We start from the raw sequence: 27,367 nt of genomic DNA, 5'->3' as shown, positions 1-27,367 counted from the left end.
ATATTTAGTCACCAGGCTAAAGTGGTGGACCAACTGACTCTAGAGTCATGGATAATAAAAGTCTGAAATCAGGAAACCCTTGAGGACACAAATCGAGTGATAACTTTGGCCCCTTCAGCCTCTGTTGGGCTACAGCTCTACAGGGCAGCTATACTGTAGATCCATCCTCACCCCGTGTACCGGCCTGTTTGGCATGGCAGCAGCTCCCCATACCTGACACCACCTCCCCTGAGACGCACGAGAGATGAAGCACTGGAGCAGGTCGGCGGGTCGCACCAGTAACTCCATCCGGACAGTAAGAAGTGGTTTTGCACGTCCCTGTGACGGGAATGCTTTTAGGAGAACGGTGGATGGAATTAGAAAATGTGTTGTAAGAGTGCATGCAATGGTTTATTGGTGCGTGAACTGTATCCGTAGGACTGAATGTTTACACCATGCTTGGCTATGGGTTAGCTAGGTGGATGATTTGCGTGACTAGAAATAACTTGAAAAATGACCCCGGTGATGGCGATACTCAAATGCCATTGGAGCAGCAGAAATGGTCTTTTCCTCTGCAAGCAGGTTAATGAGGTCTGGGATCTGAATTAGTCACGCTGAACACCCTAATTACCTGTGTTAATTAAAGCACATTGGAGTCAGGCAGGCGGAGCCGCAGATTCATCAGTTTTAAGATTCATCGGTTGGCTCTGGGTCAGCTGTTCTGGAGGGGATCACGCTGTTTACTTCTCTGAGCTGTCTTGGCTGGAAGGTCCTCACGGACATTGGGCGCACGGTTTGGTGCCAGCAGGATGCTGTACGTCTTTCAAAATGCTGAAAAGAAAGCGAAAAACAACGCAAGTTGGCACGAGGAAGATTAAGATGGCGGTAATACGAGGACGGATCAACAGCAGATTGGGTTTCATAGATAAGGCCCAGTGCCAGCCAAGGCTATTCATTTCTGCAGAGATACAGTAACCGCCGGTGCGCTTGCAGAAATAATTATGTCTCACAGCCTTCATCACAGCAGGCAAACAACTTTTCCCTGTTTTGGAATAAAAAAAGACGGCATACCATGGCTACTTACAGCATGCAAAATAACCCTACAAATATATAGCTTTTCCTCTGGTCTGAGCCACATTCATTCTGCGAAAATGCAGCTGGTTTGGCATCATTGAGATAACATTTCTCTGAGATGGCGTCCACATGTGTGCCACAGATATCTGCCAACAAAAAACAATTCTGTCTCCTCACTATTTAACTTCAATGCAGCAGTCAGTGACCCGTGCTCACCACACGGGAGCCTCCGTGTCTCCTCAGCTGTCGAGGCTGAACACGGTAAATGGGAAGTATGACGACGTGAAGAGAATGTGATGATATTCTATTTTCAGAAATGTGATTGATCGACTCTCCTGGAGCTATTAGTCGCTCTGATAGATGGCCTGTGGTTGAAAGTGATTGGTTTACGGCTGTGGAAAATAGTAAAGTCAACAAAGCACCGGTGTGATCTTCTGTCCTCAATAGAGCCAATGTTTTGTGATTGAATAGTGTGTGTGTGTGTGTGTGTGTGTGTGTGTGTGTGTGTGCAGTCTGATGTATAGCTTTCACAGTTTACAAGCTCTATCCCTTGAGTGATGAATAGAATAGTGTGACTAGAGGGAGGGGGTGCTAAGGGGACATTTCACGGCTATTAACGTGGATGTTCATTAACTCCTCGTGGTTTGTAAGGATGTAAACACAACGTCCCTCGTGCTGCTGGTTGTCCGTCAGCACACTCGCTGCTACCTGGCTGCGTCAGTAGGAAGGAAGGCAGCAGCACGAGTAGCAGCTGGAGCTTTCTGCTTGTTGCATTTGAAAAAGAATAACTTCTATCAGCCAAATCCTCCTTTATTTGGTTTGACATCATCCACTGATGCCAGTAGAGTGAATGGAGAAACTCAATTTGATTACAGGTATTTTAGACCCTGATGAATAATCCATTGGAATAAATATGTTAAGCGGTAAAGCGTCCCCCTTTTGAATCTTCAGTCCTTGAATGGAAAAAAAACAGCAAAATGCAGCAAGAGATAGAGCAGCAGAGAGAGGAAGATGCAGCTCTCCTACCCATCCAGAAGAGAGGGAGTAGGAGGGGCTCGGCTTATTTGTTATTAAGTACTTACAGGCTGCTGCTTTCAGAGACACTCGGGGAGAGAGAGAGAGAGAGAGAGGGAGAGAGAGAGAGAGAGAGAGAGAGAGCCAGGGAGAAAGGCAGCAGTCTGCTGAAGGAAGCGTAGAGGAAAGCAGCGCACTGCACTCGTTCTGTGTCTGAGCTTCTGTCTGTGTGTGTTTTGGTTGGTTTATCCGCTCGGCTCACTAGCTGCGTGGGACGGATCGGACTGTTTCCCCGACTCTCTCCCCTCCCCTCTCTCGACCTTCCACCCTCGGGTTTCCTCGGCGCTCCCCCAGTCCCTCCTTCCCTTCCTCGCTCACGCCGAGGGAGCTCCCGCCGCCGGCCCCATGATGAAGGAGGCGGGCCTGCTGAGTCGTCGGCGTTTCTCCACGTGCGGCGGTACGGCGTCGCTCCGACCACCGCACCCGGACGGACGCAAACTCATCCGCAATGCCTCCTTCGGGGGATATAACGAGCTGTCGCCCATCTCGCTGCCAGGTGGGTGCATGAGGGCGCGGAGACCCGTTAGTAGACCCTGTAGTTCCACCTCGTGAGTGACTCGTATCTCTGTAGCAGTGAATGTGTTTGTTCTTGTTTGGGCTGACGAAGGCGTGTCAAACTAGTTCTCCACTGTGCGTGCTCCTCAGGTGTCGCGTTGACCACCAGAAGCTCGTGTTAGACACTTAAAGAGTATCTCATGCCGTCCTGGTCAATATACTGCGAGCTTGTTCCGACCCATTTGTGTTTGCTCACCCTCGGGTGACAGAAAGCTTGTTGTTCATGTCAGCAGAGAGAAGGGAACCCAGAAGAATGTCCAGGGAAATGCATTACCGCCATGAACACAGTCGACTTTCTCCTACTGTACGTGTTCTGTCTGCAGAAATGCAATTTCTTACTGCTAAACACGAATGGAGGTAACCGCAAAATATGAGTCTAACTTAAATTTGTGTAAAACAATGTAAACTGTGCCGTTGTGCACAGTTTAAAAGAGGAGTTTCTCACGGCAGCTGGTTAGTGACATCTGAGCGCCGGCGTCGCTAGGAGACGAGCCGTCAACTTCACCGTCGTTCGTTCCACGAACACGAGCCCTCAGCCGGGATTTAGGGCATCTGCTCCAACATTTGGGTGCCGTCAAGTTTGTTTTCCACCTGGAAAACGTCAGCTAGTTCGCCCAGTTGATTCATGTTAGCACTGATTTCCTTCAGGTTATTTCTACGCCTGCTGAGTCACCGGCAGCTGTAGTCACAGATAAGAAAGGAGGTGGCTCTAGTCTGTATGCGGTTCCAGATTTGGTGACAACAAATGAACGGATTGTCAAAACTCACAAGCACTTGCAGGCACTTTCGCCTCTGTTCGCACTAAAAGTATGGAGGACTAAAACCACCGGGACACCAGGCATCGGCTCACAACACCGCCCAACCGCTTGTGAACGTGTGTGTGGAAATTGGAGTGATGTTAACTACTTTTATTGTCCATTTAATCAAAATTAAAGACTGACTTTGTTACTCTGATCCAAAAACATGAGCCGAAAAGGTAGAAAAGTCTGAACGAACACAGGATGCATGTAGTGGCATCAGAAAGTACGTAAAGATTTCTGTGAATAATTGTGCTTAGGTCATAGCTGCTTGATCTCACTTGTGGAGAACAACATGGATAACTTACTAACTGGCCGCTGCACTTCAAACAGGCGTGTTGTCCCTCGGGTTCCAGCGGTACCTCCACGAGAGTGCAGCGATAATCCTTTTCCGTTTTTTAGAAGCACGGCAAATCCCCCAGAACCTCTGGGATTAAATCAGCGTGGTGTTTGTAAAACGGCCTCCTCTTGTGATCTTCCCACCGTTCGCTGGCCGCCCCCTGGGCTTTGAGAGGGTGGATGTTCTGTTCCACTGTTATGTTACCCTTTTATTAATCCAGGAAAGGCTGACTGTGCACAAACGGAGACCTGGTACAACCTCCGTCAGATAAGTGCCTTGCCGAAGGGCATCTGAGCAGCAGTTGCCGAGGATGGGGACGTTGTTCGTCACCGCCTTTCTCTCCGCGTCCGGTGGATTCAAGCCGGTGACCTTTTTGGCCATAAGCCGCTTCTCTCTCCTCTAAACCGGCAATACAAATAGCATGAGCCGCGAGACATGGCCTGAGTCATGTTGGTTTCCCTCATTCAGCTCCCGGCCTCGGCTCCATTCATCCTCATTTCCGACGCTCCGCTCACAGGCGCCGGCTTTCAGAGAGACTGCAGGAGCCAGCTGGTGCATGCGGGTTGCCCTTACTCATTTTTGTTTTTCTTATTTCTTCTTTCTCTTACTTTTTACGTCTATCGCCCCTCAGTTCCGCTGTGGAGCCTGTCTACTCTCGCGTTGCTTTAACATATTCAGTACCTTGTAATCGATGAGGCTGTGTCTCACAGAAGACTGCCTCGCATGGACGGATGGGCGGTTGATTCCTTTTTGGTTGTAGTATGCTAATTGTCTCGAAGGCAGCACTGAACCGCCACTGAGCCGTTTCTGTCAAGTGCATTTAATGGAAACCAACACTTTTTGGCTATTGTGAAAGTTATTATAAAAGTTCACGACTAGTTTCAAGGTTTAATCGTAGACTGGATATATGAAGTGCCGTTTTGAATCATCACTTTCTTCACTTTTTAGAACCAGAAGTTGCCGCCTGGATTTAATACATTTAACAGTCCTTTCTTCTTTTCCCGGTTTCCTTTTCTGAGCAGAAACATTGCCGTTTGACTCTCCCAAGCCTTCTCTTTAAAGATCAGTAGCCGGGTCGTTGCCTGCAGTCTTTACCAAGGCCAAAGAACAGGCCCTGCATCTGGCTGTGCACACAAAGCCAGACCCGGTGGACTATAATTAGAACAGCAACACAAAAGAGCAGCCATGGTAATGCAACCTGCCTAATGCCCCCACTCATCCAGACACATCCTGTTTGAAACATCACCCGTGAGATAATGTGCTTTCCTGTCAGCCTCCTGTGTGCAGAGAGGATAAAAGTACAGTGGATTGGGCCAATTGTTGTTATGTTTGTTTGCGCTTCACTCCGACAGGCTGCATGAGAAACAGGACCTGGAGGTTCAAGTGATCAAGGGCTCGGTCTCAGCCAACCCACAAATACACTTAGTCCCAACGTAATTTAGTTTTGTCGTTCACTTGTGCAATTACTTTCTAATTCTGTGGACCAACGTATTGTTTACTGCCGCTTCCTCGCTAGCCAGGGATTAACTAAGAGGGAAATTGATTTGGGTCCTTTTATGAAGCTAATGAGAGAGCGGGAAACAAAGCTGTGCCCTTGTGGTCGATGACTAGATGGAATCGCGGCTCGTCAGCAGGAGTTGGAAACGTTCAGCGGAGATGAGATTAGTGAGATAAGGTGTGTGATTACCACGAGGAAGCGGTGCTCTGCAGTGGCAAAGAACAGAAGTGTGCTTCAGGTCCAATAAGAGGTTTATATATTAAGGATATTAAAGTGAGAAAAGAATAATCAAAGCTTTCTTTTAAAGCTCCCCCATTGGACATGGCAATCGGTTTAGTACAATATTTATCTTTATATTTATATGTCTCTGTCAAAATGTCTCTCTGAATAACCCTGTTGACGTCACCAGTGCACATTTTATAACAGGAAGCCTGCGTTACAATCAACAGGTGTAGAGTTTGACATGTATGTGTCAAGGAAAAGTGACTGAGTTGCATTATGGGAAGTGTAGGATCATGTAGCTTTAAACTGCAGTATCCTCTTATCCTATATTCAGTTGGAGCAGCGAAATCATTGAAAGCAGGTCATTCTGCACAGGAAGTAAGGAAGACTGCTCTGAGTTGTTTAATGTGCTTTTGATTAGACTCAACAGGTTTGTGCTTGGACTGTATTTCATCACATAAAGGGATTCACAGTCTGATTCATGCTACTAATTGCATAGTCATGTAAAATATGAACATCTTCATCGCTGAAGCTTTCCAGATGGTTCCTCTTTTCCTCTCCGGTGGACCTACACACTATAGCAGCTTCGCTGAGAGTTGCGCATTACTTTTGAATCGTGGTTTAATAGGGAGATATAAGCATAATGTTCGACATGGCTTCATTACATGGTTCACTCTGTGACATGTAGGAATCTAAGACACCAGTCTGAGCTCTAAAAGGAGATCATGTCAGTGGCTTGAACAAAAGCTCCTTTTCTTTTGTTGGGAGAGGCGGCGGCAGTGTTGCACCTTTTAGGATTGGGACGAGATGACATGATTCCATGGTTTCCAGAGGGATGCTTTCAGGTGGAACTGACATTGAGTCATGATTACTTCAGTGTCGCCTCGTCCCGTAATACGTCTCTGAAAATACAAGAAACGCATCGAGAAAAGGTTTCTGGACATAAATGATCTGTTTTTTTCCGGAGATGATGCGTGATCACCGCTGCTTTTGTGTCCGTACGTAGTCCAAGGCATATTAATACTTCGACTGTGTTCATTTTGTGAGGCAGAGCATTAAAGTGGGAACAGATGCATGGTAGCAGCTTCAGCTCTCGTCTCTCCGCTTCCCTTCTCTATCCTGTCTGTGATCTTTCGATGCAGAGTGAGAAGCACTGCAGCTCTAGTTGCAGACCAGTCAGTCTGCAGTGGGACGTGAGCCTTCAGCTACACACACACACACACACACACACACACACACTCTCTGACATCCGTTCACATCAGGAGAGAGTGAAGATTTAGCCGATTTACACACTGAATGTACCGCAAAATGAAGCATTGGTACGCTACAGACATTTAATCTAAAAAAAAATATCAAATCAAAACAGGACCGTTCTTATTTGTGCTTGGATCCACTAAAATCTCCCAAATAATGTTCACTGAGCAAACTCATTGCTCTTCAATCCTTCGCTCTTTAGTTGTATCCGTTACTTTATATCTGGCTTTCCTTTTAAAAGAGATTGCAGAGTATTATGTCTTATTTTTCCATTAGGTAGCAAAGTGGGAATATTTCATTAAAACAGTTCTGTGGCAGAGCTCTGACCCGCTCACATAAATAATACCGCTCACTTAAGGTTGGTATTTGTGGATAAGAGTGGCAGGTCACTGCCAAAAAATGTGAAATGATACATCAAAGGTCAGTTTTGAATGACCGAATGACTAAAACGACAAGCGGTTGGCATTCACTCATCACCGTGAGCATAACAAGAAGCCTGCTGATCTTTTTTTCTTAAAGTAGAAAATAAGAACTGCCCTGAAGAATCAAAGCATGCTTTAAGCACTGTGTGAAATGGACTGAAACCTGCTGTCCCTTAAACCTCCTCTCTTGTCCGAGAAGAAGAAATACTTTTGCAATGTTTTGCAAAAGCCCTCAGTACAAGCCTTTTTTTCTATAAGCGTGACCATTGTCCTTAACATTCAGCATAATCCAAAAATGTAACAAAAAGGTTTTTGTGGGTTTATCAGGATTAAGATTACACATGACAGACGGCTCTTATCCTTTTAGAAGCTAACGTTTTCTACTGTTGATGGAAAGGTTTAGTTGGAGAGTGTCCTTCCAAAGAGAGGTACCCGATTTAAGTCGTTGCACATTTGAACCAATGACTGTCTAAAACGTCTTTATAGAGCAACGGCCAGAATTGTCTTCACATTTCCTTTCTTATTTTAGACGTACCGATGAGTTCATCTTGCTTTAGCAGATCCCTAACCGTACCTGTTTAACAAGCTGCCTCGAGCTTTATGTGCAGCTCCTCCTGCTGTAGTGAAATTATTCTGTTTGCAACAAGACACGCGAACACACACATATATATATATATATATATATATATATATATATATATATATATATATATATATATATATATATATATATATATATATATATAGTATATAGTATATAGTATATATATAGTGTATATATATATACTATATAGTATATATATATATATATATATATATATATATATATATATATATATATATATATATATATATATATATATATATATATATATATATATATATATATATATATATAGTTGGAGAGGGGTGGGAGATGTATCCTCTGTGGCTAATGGATGACATGCCCTTGAGTTGATTTCCAGCTGAAGGTGGCATGGAGATGTCAAGTGGGCACAGATGGTCAGGTGTATGTATATAATTTATTTATAATGTATGCAATGTGTACTGAGTAGTTTGGATAAAACCAGCTAAATTAAAGGACTCCTACCTATTAAAAAAACCTACTTGTTTGTAGGGGGTTGTTTGCTACAAGAGCCAGGTTATTGACAAAGCCACCTCTACACAAAGTCACATTGTTTTTACAACATTAACATATGCAGGAAGAATACATAACATAGATGCCTATTTTGCCACAACTAGAGACACAAAATATGTTTTTTAAACCAAAGGGCTCGTCAAATGCAATGCGGCTGTTTTCCAAACGAGGAATACCTCCTCTGGTAATCCAGCTCTGCAGTGAGTCCTTCGTTCTCATGACTGCTGGAGGAGACGGAAGCTATCAAATATTTACAGGCTCTCTGTCACCTTGAGCCCACCAGCAGACCCACTGCCAGGAACCTCAGCGGGGAATCTGTTGCCGGGGTGAGACTAATTGGTTGGAAACTGGCTCATTAATAATCGGAAACAAGGTGGGGCTCAAGGTGGAGTGTGTTGTTGCGACGCATTAGATCTTTTTCAACTACGTTCATTATCTCCCAGCTTGTTGAGCACACGTTCCCTTCAGCGACCCACATTGTCGCGGCCAAACTATGGATTAAAACAAGGAATCTCCTTTCACCTGCCAAGTTATCTAACTTTAGCTCCGTTCAGATTAGGGACTCCAGCAGCTTGTTGTCATCCACGTTGCTCTGCGTAGCTTTGAAGGGCGGCCCGCTCTCGTGACCCATCTGACTTTACGTAAAGAGATCCCATTTGGACTCGAAGAGCCCCGCTTTCAAAGACTTTGATATCCAACGGCCAGTTAATCTCACCAATTGGCCCATGGTTGACATTAGCTTGCTTAGCTCAGTTTAAATAAGAAAACAGACACATCCCAACTGTCTTTCTGTACGGTTTGAGTTGCCATTAGTTGCACAGAAGATTAGTTTTCCGCTAAATAGCCAACATTCAGCATCAAGCTTTACCTTCAACGTGATCGACGGCCCTCAGGCAGTGACTCACTATCGCATACCGAGGTACAAGTGGTATTACAAGACAGGACGGGCCGCGGCTAGCTGGTTAGCATGCCCATTTCAGTGGATTGCCACGCAATACAGAGACGTCTTTGATGGCACCGTCAACACTGAACCGCTTCACATTCTGTTGGTGGTGTGAGAAAATAACATTTTGGGCCAGATCTTACACGTTGCACCTTTTTTAAAAGCTGAAGAGCTTTAGTCTACCAGTTATTTCATCTAGAAATCAATTAGTATGTTGGTCTATTAAGTGGAAGACCTTTTTAGGGTCTTTTAAAGATTATTTTAAGTTTTAACAGTAACATAAAACCTAGTTAATGTAAATATATTTTTAATAACGTTATAAAACGCACGATAAATCAATGCTATGATACATCTTGCAGCAGCCTGACCCATCCTCAAGGCACCCACTGCACCAGAGCACCCAAATACGACATAAACACCATTTCATTAAGGTCCCTGAGACGTAATCAGTAAAGATACCTGACCACCAGACACGGGGCCACAGCCATTAGTTTCCTCCTGGAATGGGACCCTGTAGTTTACGATGGTGGACTGAGTTTTTATGCTTTGTTTTTTTTGTTCCAGGTTTCGAGAGAGGGAAGGAGGACCTCTTGCCTCTGCCTTTGAAGGAGGACTCACATTCCATATCCAAGAGCAAGGTACGGAAAATCACCCCACTGAGATAAAGTTCCCTGACCGGTGGGAACAACTGGGACGTACGTCTCCTCTCCTCTCAGTCTGGCCCACATCCCGATGACACACGCATCATGTCCACTGTTGCACAGAAACATTTATCAACTCAAATTCAAGCTCAGCCCTCCTTTCCAGTGAGGAGACGGACCGTCTATCTTATCGCTCGAGGCCCACATCACATATGTTTATCAGTGAGAAACGAGGGAGTCTGAGTCACAGCAGCGAATCCTTTAAAAAAAATGAGCTCTGATTTTGTGAAGTATGATAAAAAGCAAGGCTTCCCAAAACCAAGATGTTTGTTTTGTTTTTTTCTTCCCACTCCAATTAATCTTTTGATTCTGCTGTCAAGAACAAGCACCATCATAGCAAAGCTAGGAAGAAGCCATGGCCGTGTATCCATCAATCTGTACTGCAACAAATGCCGGTTCAGCCAAAAAACAAACAAATTCAGTGTGGGTTTCTCCGTAGGAAAAGGATTTGAAAGAGAAGATCTTAGCTGTGGCTCTCGTTATGATGCACCTTCAGTCTTTGTCCAGCCCGGTCTATGGCCGCTTAAGACCTTAAGTATTCCTACACACCCGCGGTCTGTCTCTCCACTTTAAATCGCTCCAATTGGCTTGTGAGAGGAGCTGGCAGAGAGACGCCTGCACGGGCAAATATAGGCTCCATTCTGCTAACTGAGCTAAGTTTGGGCCACCAGGGAAACAAGGAGGCACGTGAGGGAAAGGAGATGCTGTTTCACAACCGTGTTGTTCCACAACACACAAGCGTAATGTCCTCGTTTAGGTCCACTCTGTTTACGGTGTTACTTGTGTTCATGGGTTTGTTAATAAGAGGGGAACAAGACTTTATTATTATTATTAACACGGAGTGCAGCAGTGAAACACACCGGTTTGTTAAGTGAGTCGGCACACATTTTGAAACACAAAGAAAAGCTTTTGTTCCAATCAGCGGATTGGTTTGCTTTCTCAGCAGATGTACAAATGGCTTATTGAATAGTTCTGGATAATTAGGTTGAGAAATAATAGAGAAATCGATGTCTTCAGAGATTAATCAGGTGTCATTTCTTGCAAATAAACCTCTCTCTCTCTCTCTCCCTCTCTCTCTCTCTCTCTCTCTCTCTCTCTCTCTCTCTCTTTCTCAGTCTGAAACAAAGCTGTACAATGGCTCAGACAAAGATGTGTCGGCATCCGGAGGAAAGCTCACCAAGAAGGAGTCCCTCAAGGTGAGTGTGCTAAGAAATCAGCTTAGAGTAAGTTCTGTGTATCCCTGCACTAAGAATGAGTCTTAAAATACTCGTATAAGAGTCAATATGTCTAAAATACTGATAGTAGATGGGTGTCATTTCCATATTGTTCACCAATGTCACCACAATACAGTATAAAATGCAAAGTTCACACTGCAGTCTGAAGGTACCAGCTGTCATTCAACAACAGAGGAGTGTCATCACAGGACCCGTTATCTGCTGCCAAATGAGATTCGGTGTGAAATATTAATATTCACAGTTGTGTGAAGTTCTCCGCGTTGTGCTCCTCTCTGTGCTCCGTGTAGGTGCAGAAGAAAAACTACAGGGAAGAAAAGAAGAGGGCGACCAAGGAGCTGCTCAGCACCATCACCGACCCCTCCGTCATCGTCATGGCCGACTGGCTCAAGGTGATTGTACAATAGACTATATTTATAATATCATTACACGTTTAAAGGCATTGGCTAATCTGAATCCTCAAGGTCCCCATGTAGTAACACAGAGGGTGGTTTTGATCCAGATCCGTGGCACCCTGAAGAGCTGGACCAAGCTGTGGTGCGTGCTGAAGCCGGGCGTCCTGCTCATCTATAAAACCCACAAAAACGGCCAGTGGGTGGGAACGGTGCTGCTCAACGCCTGCGAGCTCATCGAGAGGCCGTCCAAGAAGGACGGCTTCTGCTTCAAGCTCTTCCACCCGCTGGAGCAGTCCATCTGGGCCGTCAAGGTCAGTACCTTTTATTGAGTTATTGCTCTGAAACAACCTTTAGAAGTTTGAAAAGGTAGTCAGTGGAGCAAAGACTAGACGTGTCAGCCGTTGAACAGAGACAGAGGTACGAAGGTGAATACTAAAGAATAGTGAATGCAAAACGTTAGCGTAGCTGCTGCAATAGCATCAGTTCTGTCAAAACTGTAGAGTCGTTTTTTCATTGAAAGAAAAGCAAAAAACTACACAGAAGGCTCTTCACTCCCGTCTGTAATGATTGACAGGTGGTTCAGCCAATCACCTGCAAAGTATTTTTTGACAGCCTGCTCTTTTTTTAACAGTTTCCAATGATGTTTTCAAACGATCCATCTGTCCGGTGCGGTTACAGTTGCCCTGTCTGAGTATCGATGCTTAACATTGACGAGAGTTTTCAAGGTTTCGTGTCGGTGATGCTCATGTCCTCCACACTTCAGAATGTCAGAAATCATGTTGAGCATTTGTGAGGTTGGCATTTAAAAGGAATGGTTTGACATTTTAGGAAGCAATTGCTGAGAGTTTGATGTGAAGTTCGAAACCGTTTTCATGTCTGTGGTAAAAAATAAAGCTACAGTCTGGAGCCGCTTAGCTTAGCGCTGTAAACCAGAGGGAACCGGACCAGTCTTTATGCTAAGCTAAGCTAGCCAGCTGATGGCTGTAGCATCACATTTACCTTACACACATGAGAGTGGCATCAATCTTCTTTCCTAACTCTCAGCAAATATGCGTATTATTGTACTATCCCTTTAAATCTGACATACATTAATTATCTTTACACTGCGATGGAACAAAGCCTCTGACCTTATCGTCCCATTGCTAATTAATGATAGATTGATCAGGAGAAAGCCAGAGAAGCAGAATACTGAACAGGGTTTGTTACGCAGCATGAATCTGAATGCATGATGAGCGGAACAAAAAGAACACGATCAGATCGGGGGACAAGATCTTTCATTAGAAACCAAATCCTTTGTCTGCTGCAGTAAAACAAATAATAGTTAAACATATGTGGATGTTAGCTGTATAATTAAGAGCTCATCTTTGCTTTTAATTTGAGGACAGACACGGAAAATTATACATACTGCCAGCAATTTTCATATTTGGCGGCGCACGTTTTCCATTTGTTCTCGGCTCCGCTCAGTCGTGCACTCCACTGTGATTTGGTATTCATCGCTGACCTCGCCTCGCCGTTGTTTTCCCTTGTGTCTGCAGGGCGAAGGCTTGAATCACAATTGGCAATCTGTGTATTTTAGATTACGGCGCTCCTGCTTTCCGTGTCGCCCCCTTCACTTCTGAAATAAACACTTCATGCATTCACCTCCCGTCCCGCTCTCATCGCTCATTATTATAACGACACACCGGGGAGTCGACGTCTCCTCTGTTTGCACACGAGTAATGACCAGGTGAAAGAAATGATACGCAAACTCAGGTTAAACAAGGACTTCATAACTCAAAGTGAAACAGAGTCGGAGATCAAAAGGACTAATGGAGCGATCATAAAGCTGATGTGTTCCCTCCCTCCTTTGCTTTCTTGCTGCCAGGGTCCTAAGGGAGAAGCAGTCGGCTCCATCACTCAGCCATTACCCAGCAGCCACCTCATCTTCCGTGCTACCTCAGAGTCTGATGGTAAGAGACAGGCTCCCGATCACACTGCAGCTGTGTGTCTGAGTCGCGTCCGCAGCAACATTGACATTGAAACATTGAAAGATAAACGAATCTATTGACTTTTGGTATCAGCTACGTAAAATAAATAGTAGTTTTGGTTTTGAAACTAGGTTGATGTGCAGTATGTGTGTGTGGAAATGACAGAAACTCTAATGCTTGTTATTTTTAACCCAATTAATGATTTTAATATCGGCATGTCTTGAAAACCTCTAAGAAGAATTCACTACACAGTGAGTGAATGGGGAACTGTCCATGGTGCTGAAACACCCAATCTAGTCGCTCCCTCCGTGGGGCTGGAATAATCCTACAGTTTCCAAAACCACTTGCTATTTTCAACCATAGTGCACAATATTTATAATATTATAAGTTTTACTAAGTTGTATGCATTTATATATTACAAAATACCATCAGAAACTTAATCCAAGCAACTTTTTATCCAACAGGCACCCTTCTATTTCTGGATAAAAGTCAGCTTCCTGTTTGGTTTTCATCACAGTGACAACATAATGTGCCTTCTGTAATGATCAGGGTTCTTACAGTCATGGAAAACCTGGAAAAGTCCTGGAATTTTAAAATGGTTATTTCCAGACCTGGAAAAGTCCTTGAAAAAAATGAAATCCCCAAAGTTTAGTAAAAGTCATGTAAATGTGTTATATTCATGTGTTCATCACGTTCATTTGCGCTGAGTTTGAAATAGTTAATATGCTTTTAAAAGAAAGACGCTCAAAATATAAGCAGGCATACATACAGGCATCTATATAAATGTTTATTCTTTTAATCAAACTATTGTCTCATTCATTTGTGTCATTTAAGGTTTACTGTATGCTTTGTATTCTCATTGTTAGTTTAAATACTACATTTACTCACTTTTTACTGTTTACACCCAGATTTCACTAAATGTTTGGTCATGGAAATTTAGTTTAAAGTCATGGAAAAGTCATGAAATCCACTGGTTAGAATGTGTATGAACCCTGAATGATGTTAATATTAAAATGTTGCTGTAGGTACAATGTCTTAAATGCTTGTTGCTCCACATTAAAAGGAGCATACTGAACTGACAGCAGAGCTTGAAAATATATGCCGATGTCTCCGAATCCCGTTCCCAGGTCGGTGCTGGATGGACGCCTTAGAGCTGGCCCTGAAGTGCTCCAGCCTGCTGAAGAGGACCATGATCCGCGAGGGCAAAGAGGACATGAGCACAGTAGCCACCGGCGGAGAACACTCCATTAACTTCTACAGCCTCCTCAGAGCGCACAACATCCACGGCTTCCAGTGAGTAGGAAGTCAAATCAAATCAGCTTCCATAAGCTGCCTGCTCGCATTCAAAGGCAGCATTATTTGTCGTAAACATGCTGCCACCCGATCCGCCCCCTTGTCCCGCAGGTTCAACGACAGCGACCATTTGAAAGACCCCGACCTCTACTCGGACAAGTCGGACAGGGAGGGCGAGCAGGACCACGAGGAGTCGGACCCGGAGGGCCTGGAGAAGAGCGAGGAGAGTGACAGCGACACGTCGGAGCGGCAGGACGACTCCTACATCGACCTGGACCCCAACGAACACCTGCGGGAAACCCCGTACCTGGAGCAGTCCCACGAGGAGCTCGGAGAGGTAGGAGGACGGCGATGAAGACGCCTAGATCATGAGATTGCTGCTTTTCCTCCAGGCTTTTTAATGAAATTAAAACTTTAGTTTTTTAGTTTTCTTGCATAATGAGGAGAAATTAGCATGTTCCTCTGCCGGGGCTTTTAGAAAAACTGTAACAAGGCTTTGATCTGTGTGGGTTTGCCGTGAGTGACGTTTGACAGCTCAATAATTAAACACTTACTGAAGCCGAGGCTAAATGTTTGCGGTTGGGAGCTAATTAAAACCTCTGTCAAACCTTTTGCACAAACAGTCGCATTGAACTCACGGAGACCAAGCATTTCAGGACGTCCGCAGTAGAAAATGACTTGTATGCGTCTCCTTCCCCAGGCTGGCGAGGCGGCCCAGACCGAGACGGTCTCAGAGGAGAATAAGTCTCTGATCTGGACTCTGCTGAAGCAGGTGCGCCCCGGCATGGATCTGTCCAAGGTGGTGCTGCCCACCTTCATCCTGGAGCCACGGTCCTTCCTGGACAAGCTGTCTGACTACTACTACCACGCAGACTTCCTGTCAGAGTAAGCCTCACGCTATGCTTTTAAAGTCCTATCAAAGGAGTAGAAATTATATCGTTTTACAAATGACCAGACTTCAGTACATCCTTAACTAAGGTTCTTTTTGTTTGCCTGTTGCAGTACAACAAAGACTGAAGTGTAGACAGAATATGCAACTGTCGCACTTTTAGCTAAATATCTAATTAAATACATATAAATCAGATGATTATTTTTGATGTCGTGCTTTTTCTTCTTCAGCAATGAAATATTTTCATGCTTTTCCCAAATGTACCCAGTTGTATTTAACATGAGAATACTTATATTTACTTAATCTAACAGGGATTCCTTGGTGTTTGTAATGGGCAATGTCAATAGTTGAAGTTGAGCAACGGATTACTCTATAAAATGTGATATATGGACACTTTCAGTGTGGATAAGCAAACCATATCCGGGTGTCTTCATTCCCTGTGAAGAGCCTGAAGTGCACAGTGACAAGCAGAGTCACTCTGGGAGGGACGATGGAGAGGATGTTGCCAGAGCATGGACAAAGTTCAGAGAACTGCACGGGTTCATGGAGGAGCATCTGTCTAAGTTGGACTCTTTGTTTTCATTCTCAGGGCTGCAATCGAAGAGAACGCTTACAACCGGATCAAGGAGGTGGTGAAGTGGTACATCTCTGGGTTTTACAAAAAGCCAAAGGTCAGGGGAATAAACACATAGCCCACTTCATGTGAACGAGTATTATGGAGGCCATTTTCCACCGTCAAAGAAACATTAAGCTTAAACTTAGCCTGAAATAAAATAACGTTGATATCAAAAAGTAAGGATGTCAAAATAATGAGAAACTTTCTCAAGATGATGACTTATCTGGATATAATAATTAAGTAATTATTTAAACAATCTAAGTCTCACATTCAGATACTAAGTGTGTCAAAATAATGTCTTAATATATCAAAAAAATGACATGATATCTGAAAATAATGACTGAGTATGTCATAATAATGAGAAAGCTTCTCAAAATATTGAAAGTTGCTCTTTATTTCGAGGTGGAACTGGACTTCCATAAAGTGCTTTCTACTGTTTATACAATTAATTATATTAATCATAAACCCACATGTCATGTTTGTTTTTGATCCCCAGGGGTTGAAGAAGCCTTATAACCCAATTATTGGAGAGACGTACCGCTGCATGTGGCTCCACCAGAAGACCAACAGCAAGACCTTCTACATAGGAGAGCAGGTAACAACCAGCCTACTGCTGTAGGGTAGTAGAGTTATAACTACTAGCTATCAGATAACTCACATAGTACAAGGCGAATAGACTACGTTGGCCGATGATTATTGTTTTAGCGGATTTAAATCAAAAGAGTTAGCTCGTATGTTTATTTCAGTAGCGTTCAGTCCCACAGCATCGGTGTGTTTTCCTTCAGGTATCCCATCATCCTCCTGTGTCAGCCTTCTATGTCAGCAACAGGAAGGACGGCTTCTGCCTCAGTGGCAGCATCCTCGCCAAGTCCAAGTTCTACGGTACACTCGCACAACGACAATACCTGCAAACACCCTAAATAAATACAATATTCATTTTGTCTGCGCCGTGCCAGCACATCTGTCAACTGACTGCCGTTTCCTTGCATCGCAGGAAACTCCCTGTCGGCCATATTGGACGGGGAGGCTCGGCTGACTTTCCTCAACAGAGGAGAGGACTACGTGATGAACATGCCCTACGCTCACTGTAAAGGTCAGTGCACGTTTGAAGTTGTTCGGCTTCCCTTTTTGAGCGCGTGTCAGAGTTCAGTCATCAGTGCTGACTGAAACTCCTTTTCCCGCCCTGTAGGCATCCTGTATGGCACCATGACCCTGGAGCTGGGCGGGCAGATCACCATCGCCTGTGAGAAGACGGGCTACAGTGCTCAGCTTGAGTTCAAACTAAAGGTATGGCTGTGTTTAAAAGCCTGAGTAGTAGATCCTTTCAGTCCTCTGTTAATAGAGCGGGACTTTTAGAGCCGTTTGGAGCTAATAAACGTCTTAAAGGGAGAATGTGGAAGTGTTGTGGGTTTGTATGAGGTACTTCTCCAGTCAGGAGTTCTCTAAACTCCATCTAGTGTAGAGTAATACCCTGACTATGGAGAGGTACCTCATACGACCTTTAAAGCCGTTCTAGCTACAGTACCTCTAGGAGTGTTTAGAACTAAACAACAGTTTCTCACATGACTTTTCTGAATGTCTTACCCCACCTCGCCATCGCCAACTCCACCATGCCACTCTTCCTCCTCCTCCTCCTCCTCCCCCTGAAAAACGCCCCCTCCTCCATACCGCCCTTTACACCATCAACTGCATTATTCCATCACAAACTAGCGACAGGTACATGTCAGAGGAAGCTAACGGGGAATCAATACATCTCTTTTTTCAGATTAGTGGAGAGGATTAAGTAGTATTAAAGGCAGTGCCCCGTTTTGAACCAGTCAGTTGAAGTACTTTCATTAATAAGTGGAGCTAGAAGTTCATGGTGGTTGCTAGCTTCATTTATTTTGTCATTAAATTATAGAAAAAAGCTGCACTTGAAGCCTGCGCTCCATGTTTTGTTCTGCTCCATCAGCCACATTTCTTTCATATTTGAATGGGAAAGCATCCTGTTTTAAATTACGACAGACACACAAATGTAGACACACAGTATTTTTTTCCACAGTAACTGCAGAAAGTAAACTATCTGTGTGCGTGTATCTCCCCCTCTTTAAACCCCCATGTCCCTCACCTCCTCCACCTTGTTTTTGTTTTTCTCTCGCTGTCCTTTCTTCCTCCTTTTCCTGCTCCTTTCTTGACTGTCCATCTGCTCTCCCGTCTCTCCCTCCCCTCCCTGCTGCTCCCTTCACTCCTCTTTCCTCTCTCCTCTCTCCTCCCTCCTCCAGCCGTTCCTGGGCAGCAGTGACAGCGTCAATCAGGTCTCTGGAAAGATCAAGCTGGGGAAGGAGGTGTTGGCGACGCTTGAAGGACACTGGGTGAGACTCATTGTCCACACGTACCTTTCTGGCGGCTGCTTGTTGTGTAATAAACGCTGATGTACATGCAACATGCTACTCTGCTGTAGTTCTTGCGCCGTCTTTAGACAAGTAAGGAGAGCCTTGTGACTTTCCCTTCGCAGGACAGCGAGATCTTCATCAACGACAAGAAGACGGGGACGGTGGACACCTTCTGGAACCCGACGACCGAGCTGAGGCAGAGTCGCCTGACGCGCTGCACCGTCCCTCCAGAGGAGCAGGGAGACTCTGAGTCAGAAAGGTGGACTTTGTGTTCTCTTTAAAACGCCGCTTGTGCAGTTTTCTTGTTTTGTATCACTCCCCTTGTCCTCCGTGAGCGCAGGTAAACTTCATGACTGCTCGCTCCCTCTCTCCAGGCTGTGGCAGCACGTGACGCGGGCCATCAACAACAAGGACCAGACCGAGGCCACCAACGAGAAGTTCATCCTGGAGGAGGTCCAGAGGAAGTCCGCCCGAGAGCGGAAGGCCAAGTGCGAGGAGTGGAACCCGGCCCTGTTCGAGCAGGACCCCGTCACCGGAGAGTGGCATTACAGATATGCAGAGTGAGTGATTCCCTCCTGGGGTTTGACATCAGGTTATAGTGACGGGAAAGAGCAAAGAGGCTCTTTACCTCAGCACTACAGCAAACTATCTGTAAATGCATTGAGCTGAACCCTACCAGCAACACAGGAGAAGTGCAACCTAACTAATACTACATTTTAAGTAAAGTCAAGTTTAAAACTAAATCTGCCAGTGATGTAATGATCTAGATTTGTTTTTTTAACATAAACACTCAAAATGACTTGTGAGTCGGTCATCCTGTAGTATGTAAATAAACCTGTGAGTGCGCTCTAGTGGACTAACTATGTAATGGAGACTATGTGGGTTTGTTTTACCACTAATTACTACAACCGTTTATTTGGCATGAATGGACTGCAATTACTTGTCATTATTATTTCATACAATTAGATGCAATTTGAGTGTCAAGCTAACATCGGACACTATTGTAATAATTAATCCCTTATTATCAGTCTACCTAATTATAGTTCAGGCTTCACTTACAAGTAATTAAATAAATAAACAGTCAGCAAAATAACAAGAACTGATGTTAAAGTAATACAGTGGGGGTATTGATGAAGTTTTCCTGGACATCTAAATGTTTTAGCTTCTGTATAATCACATAAAATAAGATAATCCTTTATTCGTCCCACAGTGGGGAAATTGCAGGATTACAGCAGCATCGCTCACAATAGAGACACATAGTAAAAACAATCAAGTAACATAAATAAAATAACAATAAACAGTAGTAAAAACAGTAAAGAGAAAAATACAGTCGCAATTTTAAATTAGATATACAGACGGAATAAAAGTATATGAAAGTACTTAAATGTATTTATATTGCACAAGGTGAGTACAATTAAAGTGTCCACAGTGAATAAAGTGTCCAAAAGTGAACAACAGAAACCCAACTCACTGAACATAATATAATAAATCCTGCAGTGTTTTTTATTTATATTTTATTCTCGTTGATGCTGTTTTTTTTGTCAAATATTTTAAGGAAAACAACATTGTGCTTGTTTTCAGGAACAAAAGAAAAAACATGAATGTTAAAAGGCATATAGTGCAATTACCTTGATTTATAATTACAGAAATACACCAGAAGACCTCTCTCAGATACACTGTGTTCTCATCTCTCAATCAGGGCCGTTAGGCGGCTTAGTTTCACCCTTTTGCTCCCATCTCCCTCATGGAATCATCCCATGTGCCAGGGTGCCATCTAGTGGTGATCCACATAACTGCAGAGGTGACGTCCACCCGGCTGTCAGACGGCTCTAGATGATGGAGATCAATATATCCTGTAACCGTGTCTGATACATCGTGGCAGAACCGTCGTTTTCCTGTTTGTTGACTGTCTACTTCTTTCCTCCACTCCATTCCACACCTGTCTCACCTGTCTTCCTCCTCTGTGTCTCCTCGCCTCGCCCCCGTGTCCCTCGGCCCCGACCCCAGCACGAGGCCATGGGATCCACTCAACGACTTGATCCAGTTCGAGAAAGACGGCTGGATCCAGACCAAGGTCCGACACCGCACCCCTATGGTACGTTCTGGCAGTCTTATTAGTCTGAGTAACCAGGGGCCGCGGAGGGACAATTGCAAGTGCCAGGTAGGTCGTCCCGATCGAAAACCGACATTAAAACAATCAAATAAAAAGCAGCTCGCCACCTCCCACGCAGCACCCGGTGCACCGTCTTCATTGTCGCTTCTTCTCTTTTGTGTCGCCATCGCTGTGCCGCCATCGCCGTTGTCGCCTCTGCTTCTTTCTCTCTGTCCCTGTCTTTTCTTTTTCCTCCCCCCCGGCTCCAGCTGTTCTCTCTGTATGGGAGGGGAGGTCATGTCAAAGTGCATGCTGAGCTCAGCGGAGGAGGAGCAGGTTCACCTTCCTTCTCTCGCCTCGCCAGGAGGTAAAAGATCATTCAGGTTTCTGAGACATTAAAGCGGCTTAATAACTTTTAAAGCACTTGGCAGAGAGTTTGTGAGGATGCTCAGTTTAATGTCATGGACCACACCTTGTAAAATACATATTGAAACCATCTTTATTGATTTCATTCCTCTCATTAAAACGTCTTCCAGTCTTACAATGAGAGAGGCGGCAGCGTCTACAGCTGCAAACCAAATCTCCAATGTGAAATGATAATAATCCAATGTGAGGGTTTAAATAAGACCCCTAGGATAACATGTAGAGAGCATCATAAGTTGTTTTTTCCCACTCGTATACATTTTTCTCCCATACAAAGTCCAAACGAGAGAACATCCATTACATCGACAGACCGTCGACGCCCGGCCGCTTCAGGGTGTTCGCCCCGCGCTCCCCCTCCTCCACCCGTCCTCGTCTCCATTTTGTCCGTTTTCCACGTGTTCGCTCACCGAGTGTCGACTCCCACTGAGCTGCTCCTCGTTCATCGTGTTGAGGAAGCTGCAGCCGCGTGTTTCAGTCTGTGGAACAGTTTGTTCATGTCACCGCCGGCCAAGGGCTCCGGTTCACTTTGCTCTTTGGTTTAGCTTTTTGTTCTGCTATGGAAGCCAGAAGAGGAAAGTGAGACAAAAAAAACGTTCAAGTGATCCATTTTCAGTCTAATCTAACTAGTTTTCTCTCCCGTGTTTATGACCATAGATCACTGAGTCTTCCTCAGTGAAAACGATTTAAAAGATGTTTGTTGTTGTTATACTCATCTTGGCCACAAGAGGACAAATGGTCTAAATACGATTGTAATTCATGTAACTTCATAACACACATTGTATGCCCCTTGTGTTGAGAGTGCATGGATACATTTAAAATAACCGTGAACTCTTTTAGTCCAAGTTAACATGGAGTAGTGGTGCGCTTCAGCCTCTTGTGGCCGAAATGTGTATTACAACAACACACTTGATCCTCTTGAAATGTTTTTTTTATCCAGATAAAACCTTTTTCATCAAAGCAGAGAAAACAGTCTAGAAAAATGGATCGCCAGAATTATTATTTTCCTCCCTTTCCTCTCAGGGCGTCCGTAAGTGGAATGATTGGAACAATATTTCAAGCTACATCAAAAAGAATAAAACAAAAAACTTGATTACACCGCCTTTTTTTTCTTCTCAATTTTGACCTTCTGGTTATTGTCAGGCAAATTGCAAAATGTTTTTGTGCTGCCAACCTTTAATCCACTATGATGTCATCACATAAAACACAGCATCAAGAATAAGAGCTGTAATCTGAGTGTACGGCTCTTGGCAGGATTGGTCTGTTGAGTGTTTTAAATGGATGTGACTGACTTGTGTACCTGCATGCCTTGCATTGACACGCCCACACCAGCTAGCATGTTAAGGAGTGTGTGTGTGTGTGGGGGGGGGGGAAGGGGCTCTTGCATCATGACACTATTTTGTTTTATTGATAGGAAAACAATTGTGTTTGTATTGTATTCTTGAGTCTTTGTGCCTGTGCATGTGCTCTCATTTGGTTTTAGCCTATTGTGTGTGTGTGTGTGTGTGTGTGTGTGGGGCCTGTTTGTTTGACCTGTTTCTCCTTGTGTGTGTGTGTGTGTGTGTGTGTGTGTGTGTGTGTGTGTGTGTGTGTGTGCGTGTTTGTGTGTAGGTGACGGTGCCAAAGAGGAAACACAAGAGCGACAAGCCCAAGAGCCCAGAGAGTGGCTGCTCTTCCCCCGAACCCGACCGCCAAGACTCGTCCGGCAGCGAACGTGAGTCACGTACACACACACACACACACACACACACACACACACACACACACACACACACACACAAATAATGAACATTTGGTCCCACTGACCTACGGTCTAAATAACGACACAACAGCCATAGAGGCGGGTAAAAATATGTCTCGGTAAAAACTGAGCTAATTATGTTAAGATTTTGAACACGTCAAATTGCTGTTGAAATACTGGTCATTTGTTACCTGGACAGCCTTAAAGCCTTCACTTTCTAACCAATCTGCAGAAGGCCATATGACTGCTAGTAGTAGGCTGAGACTGAGTAAGTAAACAGCACATTCTGGTGGTGTTAGTGGTTTCTTGTGGAGGTGATGGTGCTTATATTTCATATTTCATTTAGGACAAGTGTCAATACTCATCATTAGAATTAACATTGTCAAGAAAACACTCAGCCAATGAAAATGTAATTACAAAGGTCCTGAATATTAATCTTTTCTTGTCGTTGACAGTAATGTGAGTTGTGAGTTTTTTTTTTTGTTATGTAGTTTGCAGGCTGTTATGCATACATAATCTACAAGTGAGACAGTGGATTGTGGATTTGTGGGATTTCCATGCAATAAAAACATAAATGAAAGTCGTCTCACTGAACTTCCTCCAGTGCAGTTCATTGGCACGTCCACAACTCTGGACTCTCAATTGAAGCAGAACCGTAAATCTTTTATTTATTAAACCATTTTTAATCATCAATGTTCTGCTGCTTATCTGGGTCCAGTCCACTCTATTGATTGATTGTAATATTAAGAATTATTGTATTATATACAACTGGGAAAGACAATAATGTGATATAAATGTCGATGTTAATTTGTGTACTTCAATAGTCGTGGGCCTTATCTTCCCTCCTGGTTTTCCGGGATTCTTAAACCTGGCTGAACCCACATGTTGTATTATTAACTTGCATCGTTTGTGGCGTCAAAAAGGTCTTTCCAAAGTCTTCAAACTGTATTTGGTGCACCGATTAAAGGCGGACGCCATGTTGAACACACTTTGTTTCAGGACACAAAAGCAAGCATAACAGTCGGCTGAGGAAAAAAGGAGCAGACCTCAGTGAACTTCAAAGTGCCATTGAATCCATAAAGAAGACGCAGGAGGACATTAACAGGTGAGAGGGGCTTCCTGTGTCTACATATGACCTGATATGACGTCTCTAGACTTGACCGTCCCGTGTGTTTGCAGGAACATCAGTGTGCTGCGGAGTCGTGCGGCCGGCCGGGTGGAGGGCAGCTCCTTCCTCCAGCAGCGCGACTACATCATCATCGCTTTCCTCATCCTCCTCCAGGTCCTGATCAACTACGTCTTCAAGTAGCAGCCATACCGGCAAGGAGAGAGAGTGAAGCCCACACACACACACACACACACACACACACACACACACACACACATTAAACACCCAATGAACATTAGGCGTCACAACTTAAGAGACGGGAACTTTGACCTCTCACAATAAGTGACTCCGACTCTCTTCTTCTTCTGTCTTTATTCAATCCATCGACACACACGTCCAGAAAAGTGGAGACTCCCACACAAAAAGAGACTTTTAAGACAAAGTGTGTTTATTTTAACCAGTCCATTCCAAAACTCTCGGGAGATCCACAGATTTCAAAAGCGAAGAGGAGCGGCGATACGGAGAAGGAGATTTTGTGGTGACAAAGTCTCAACTGCCGCTCCGGAGCTCATTCCTTTGCCTTGATGTAAGAGGCAAAGACAGCAGCCATTTTTATTTTGTTTAGCTGTTTGTTTTTGTTTTTTTCCGATGGAGTGAAACTACTTTCACATTTCACCTCAAACAACAGGGAACCTTTTAACACGGAGACCAGTACCATAGCCCGTATGGTAACAGATTAAAAACAGTACACCTTTAATTTAAATGTTTTTTTTATTATTGATCTGTTTCTTTGCTTGGTGTGTGCTTTGTGAATAGGGGTCTGCTTGGAACAACAAGCGGCGATAAGGGAGAGAAAAACACAGTGGTCCAATCTATGTGACTTTATTTTTTTATTATCAGACACTTTGATATGAGCCGGGGTTTCCACCTTGTGGGAATGGAAGAGGAAGACAAATTACATTGTCAAAAGGTACAGAAGCTATAATTTCTGCTGTGTATTAAATCTTCACCTTTTGCGTACTAATTCAATGTTGAAAGAAAGAAGTCGGCGTCATTGTAGACTGTAGGTAGCATGTACAGCCGAGGAGCGCTTAGGACATCAGCCCTATGTACAGTATTTTTGTCTTAAGGCACAAATGCACTGGAAATGTAACAGTTGTGTTATTTATGGAGTTCAATCAGTTAAACCTTCGTGAAAAATAGACTCTGTTCCGAGGAGGTCTGTAACATCAACACATTGTTGTTGTTTTTGTGATTTTTAATGAGTTTCAGTGAACACTGCCCTCGTTTCAGGTAAAGGGAGTAGATACGTTTTAATCAAAGTCAGCCAGGCTAAAGTAAGCTAGTCTGAACTCGGCCTTCTTAGACCGTACAACTAGTTAAAGGAATAGAATAAGAAATGCACCTGTGCGCTTTATTGCTGAGAGTTAGATGAGAAGATCGACACCACTCATGTGTACGATCAATACAACCAGCAGCTGCTTAGCTTAGCTTAGCTTAGCATAAAGACTGGAACCAGAGAAAACAGCCAGCTTGGCACTGTCACACGTTTTGTTAGTGTTGTCTGCACAAACAATCAAGTATAAAGTCAACACAGATACACGTACAATTTAACCAAAACTTTGGATTTTGTACAGATTAAATATATACGAAACAACATGTTAATGTGGAGAGCTTTTTGTGTGACCTATGGACAGAGCCAGGCTCTGATTAGAGTCTTTATGCTAAGCTAAGCAGCTGCTTCATATATAGCTTCATATTCACAGTACAGACAGTACAGTGGTGTCAACCTTCTCATCTAACTTGTGGCAAGAAAGTGAGTATTTGTATTTCCCAGAATAAATACTTCACTATTCCTTCAAAATGAGTTGTGCAGACAAAAATCCAACAGATGTAAAGACGAGCTGACCTAAAGCTCGGTCTCCCAATGTGAGAACGGACCCCTGACCAAGCCATAGACGGACCATGTTTAAGGTTCCAGCTGCTGCTGCAGCGCCCGTCATGGCGAAGAGAAACCCAGAGCATCCATCATCGCTTTCAGTGCTTTTGCGCCTCAGATGTTAACCAGGAGAACTAGTATAGACACTTTAGTAAGCTACTGGTGGGAGGAGGAGATAGACTTTACCTAACTACTACTATCACCACAGTAAACCATTCCAAATGTACGCAAGTACCAGCCAAACTCGCTGTGTAGAATAGGAGTCGACCCCGTTCACTGTGTAAATACCCGGCGGGGCGCTCGGTCCTCACGAGCAGCGCGTGGCGGCTCACAGTGAGACTCCCGCGCTGCCGTGCACAAGCCAGTCTTTTAACCTCGTGTGTCTTTCTGTCCACTGCTCTGTAGATACACATGGACATCGGCGAAAAGAAAGGAATTACTGGGGTACACGATTAGATTCCCGTCGCAAATCTATCCAAAAGGCCTCAAGACGTTGCTGTCATTCGTCAAAAATAAAGATGTTTTGGGGGAAAAATGTTGAGTGTAAACTGTGGTTCTAATCTGTTGCCTTCCTCTTTAGACGCAATATTTTGCCATTTTAAAGACTCGAGGATGATGGACATACATGTAAAATGTACAGGCTTACTATGACTATATAGCTGTGTTTTGCAGACCGAAGACCCACTTTGGTTTTTAGTTGTTTTCATTACCAACCCGTGGTGAAGGCAGCATATTAGAAGCCACAGCTGACCTGATTAACCCACACGGCCTGTCAGGACTTTCCACCAAAGATACGAAGTCAGTGACGGCTTAATTGAAGGCGATTCAAAAAGATCCCAAAACTCTTCGGCCGTATCTGAACATTGATTTTGTATATCTCTTCTTCGCCTGTCATGATGTTAGCCTTGTCCACGTTTACATATCCGATTGCCTCCGCCGTCAGCAGACTGTTGAGCGATGAGAACTTTGTGATGCTAACGCAGGTGTAGAGAAAGACTGGTAGCGACGTTGGGAGCCAACATGTACCCCCCCGTAAGTTACCCGGCTGGCCCGTGTGTATCTGTACGTGTATTTTTGTGTATCCTCATTGCCTCGATTGCTCATCTTAAATGGAGAATCCAGATATTAGAATGTGGAGAAATAAGTATATACCAGTGCCTTCTAGAGTCGGACTGAGGAGCGGGTAGATAGGGGGTGTGTTGGAGGTGGGAGGAGGTCAGCGGGGGAGAGAGAAGTCTCAAAGTGTCCAAGTCTCAAGGTGAACTCATGATCATGGCAATAATCTGGAATAATAGCAGGGACTCTG

General features: G+C 44.2%; 1 protein-coding gene across 1 annotated transcript in view; it reads left to right on the top strand.

Annotated features, from left to right (window-relative positions):
• The window catches only part of osbpl8 (oxysterol binding protein-like 8), a gene marked incomplete at both ends in the record, with an annotated part of 51,925 nt that extends 27,602 nt beyond the window's left edge, over positions 1 to 24,323 (top strand). Inside the window, 21 exons of the mRNA XM_079236222.1 lie at positions 9,861 to 9,934; positions 11,113 to 11,193; positions 11,520 to 11,621; positions 11,732 to 11,935; positions 13,489 to 13,573; positions 14,719 to 14,884; positions 14,996 to 15,221; positions 15,585 to 15,769; positions 16,363 to 16,444; positions 16,886 to 16,984; positions 17,175 to 17,271; positions 17,384 to 17,482; positions 17,579 to 17,676; positions 18,651 to 18,740; positions 18,884 to 19,020; positions 19,136 to 19,321; positions 20,769 to 20,922; positions 22,885 to 22,987; positions 23,247 to 23,282; positions 24,014 to 24,119; positions 24,194 to 24,323. Of these exons, the coding sequence (XP_079092348.1) occupies positions 9,861 to 9,934; positions 11,113 to 11,193; positions 11,520 to 11,621; positions 11,732 to 11,935; positions 13,489 to 13,573; positions 14,719 to 14,884; positions 14,996 to 15,221; positions 15,585 to 15,769; positions 16,363 to 16,444; positions 16,886 to 16,984; positions 17,175 to 17,271; positions 17,384 to 17,482; positions 17,579 to 17,676; positions 18,651 to 18,740; positions 18,884 to 19,020; positions 19,136 to 19,321; positions 20,769 to 20,922; positions 22,885 to 22,987; positions 23,247 to 23,282; positions 24,014 to 24,119; positions 24,194 to 24,323 (2,540 nt within the window). The remainder of the gene's footprint in view (positions 1 to 9,860; positions 9,935 to 11,112; positions 11,194 to 11,519; positions 11,622 to 11,731; positions 11,936 to 13,488; positions 13,574 to 14,718; positions 14,885 to 14,995; positions 15,222 to 15,584; positions 15,770 to 16,362; positions 16,445 to 16,885; positions 16,985 to 17,174; positions 17,272 to 17,383; positions 17,483 to 17,578; positions 17,677 to 18,650; positions 18,741 to 18,883; positions 19,021 to 19,135; positions 19,322 to 20,768; positions 20,923 to 22,884; positions 22,988 to 23,246; positions 23,283 to 24,013; positions 24,120 to 24,193) is intronic.
• Positions 24,324 to 27,367: the final 3,044 nt, after the last annotated feature.

The sequence above is a fragment of the Taurulus bubalis genome (assembly GCF_910589615.1).
Source record: "Taurulus bubalis genome assembly, chromosome: 20".
Classification (NCBI taxonomy): domain Eukaryota; kingdom Metazoa; phylum Chordata; class Actinopteri; order Perciformes; family Cottidae; genus Taurulus; species Taurulus bubalis.
This window is presented reverse-complemented; position numbering and strand designations above follow the sequence as displayed.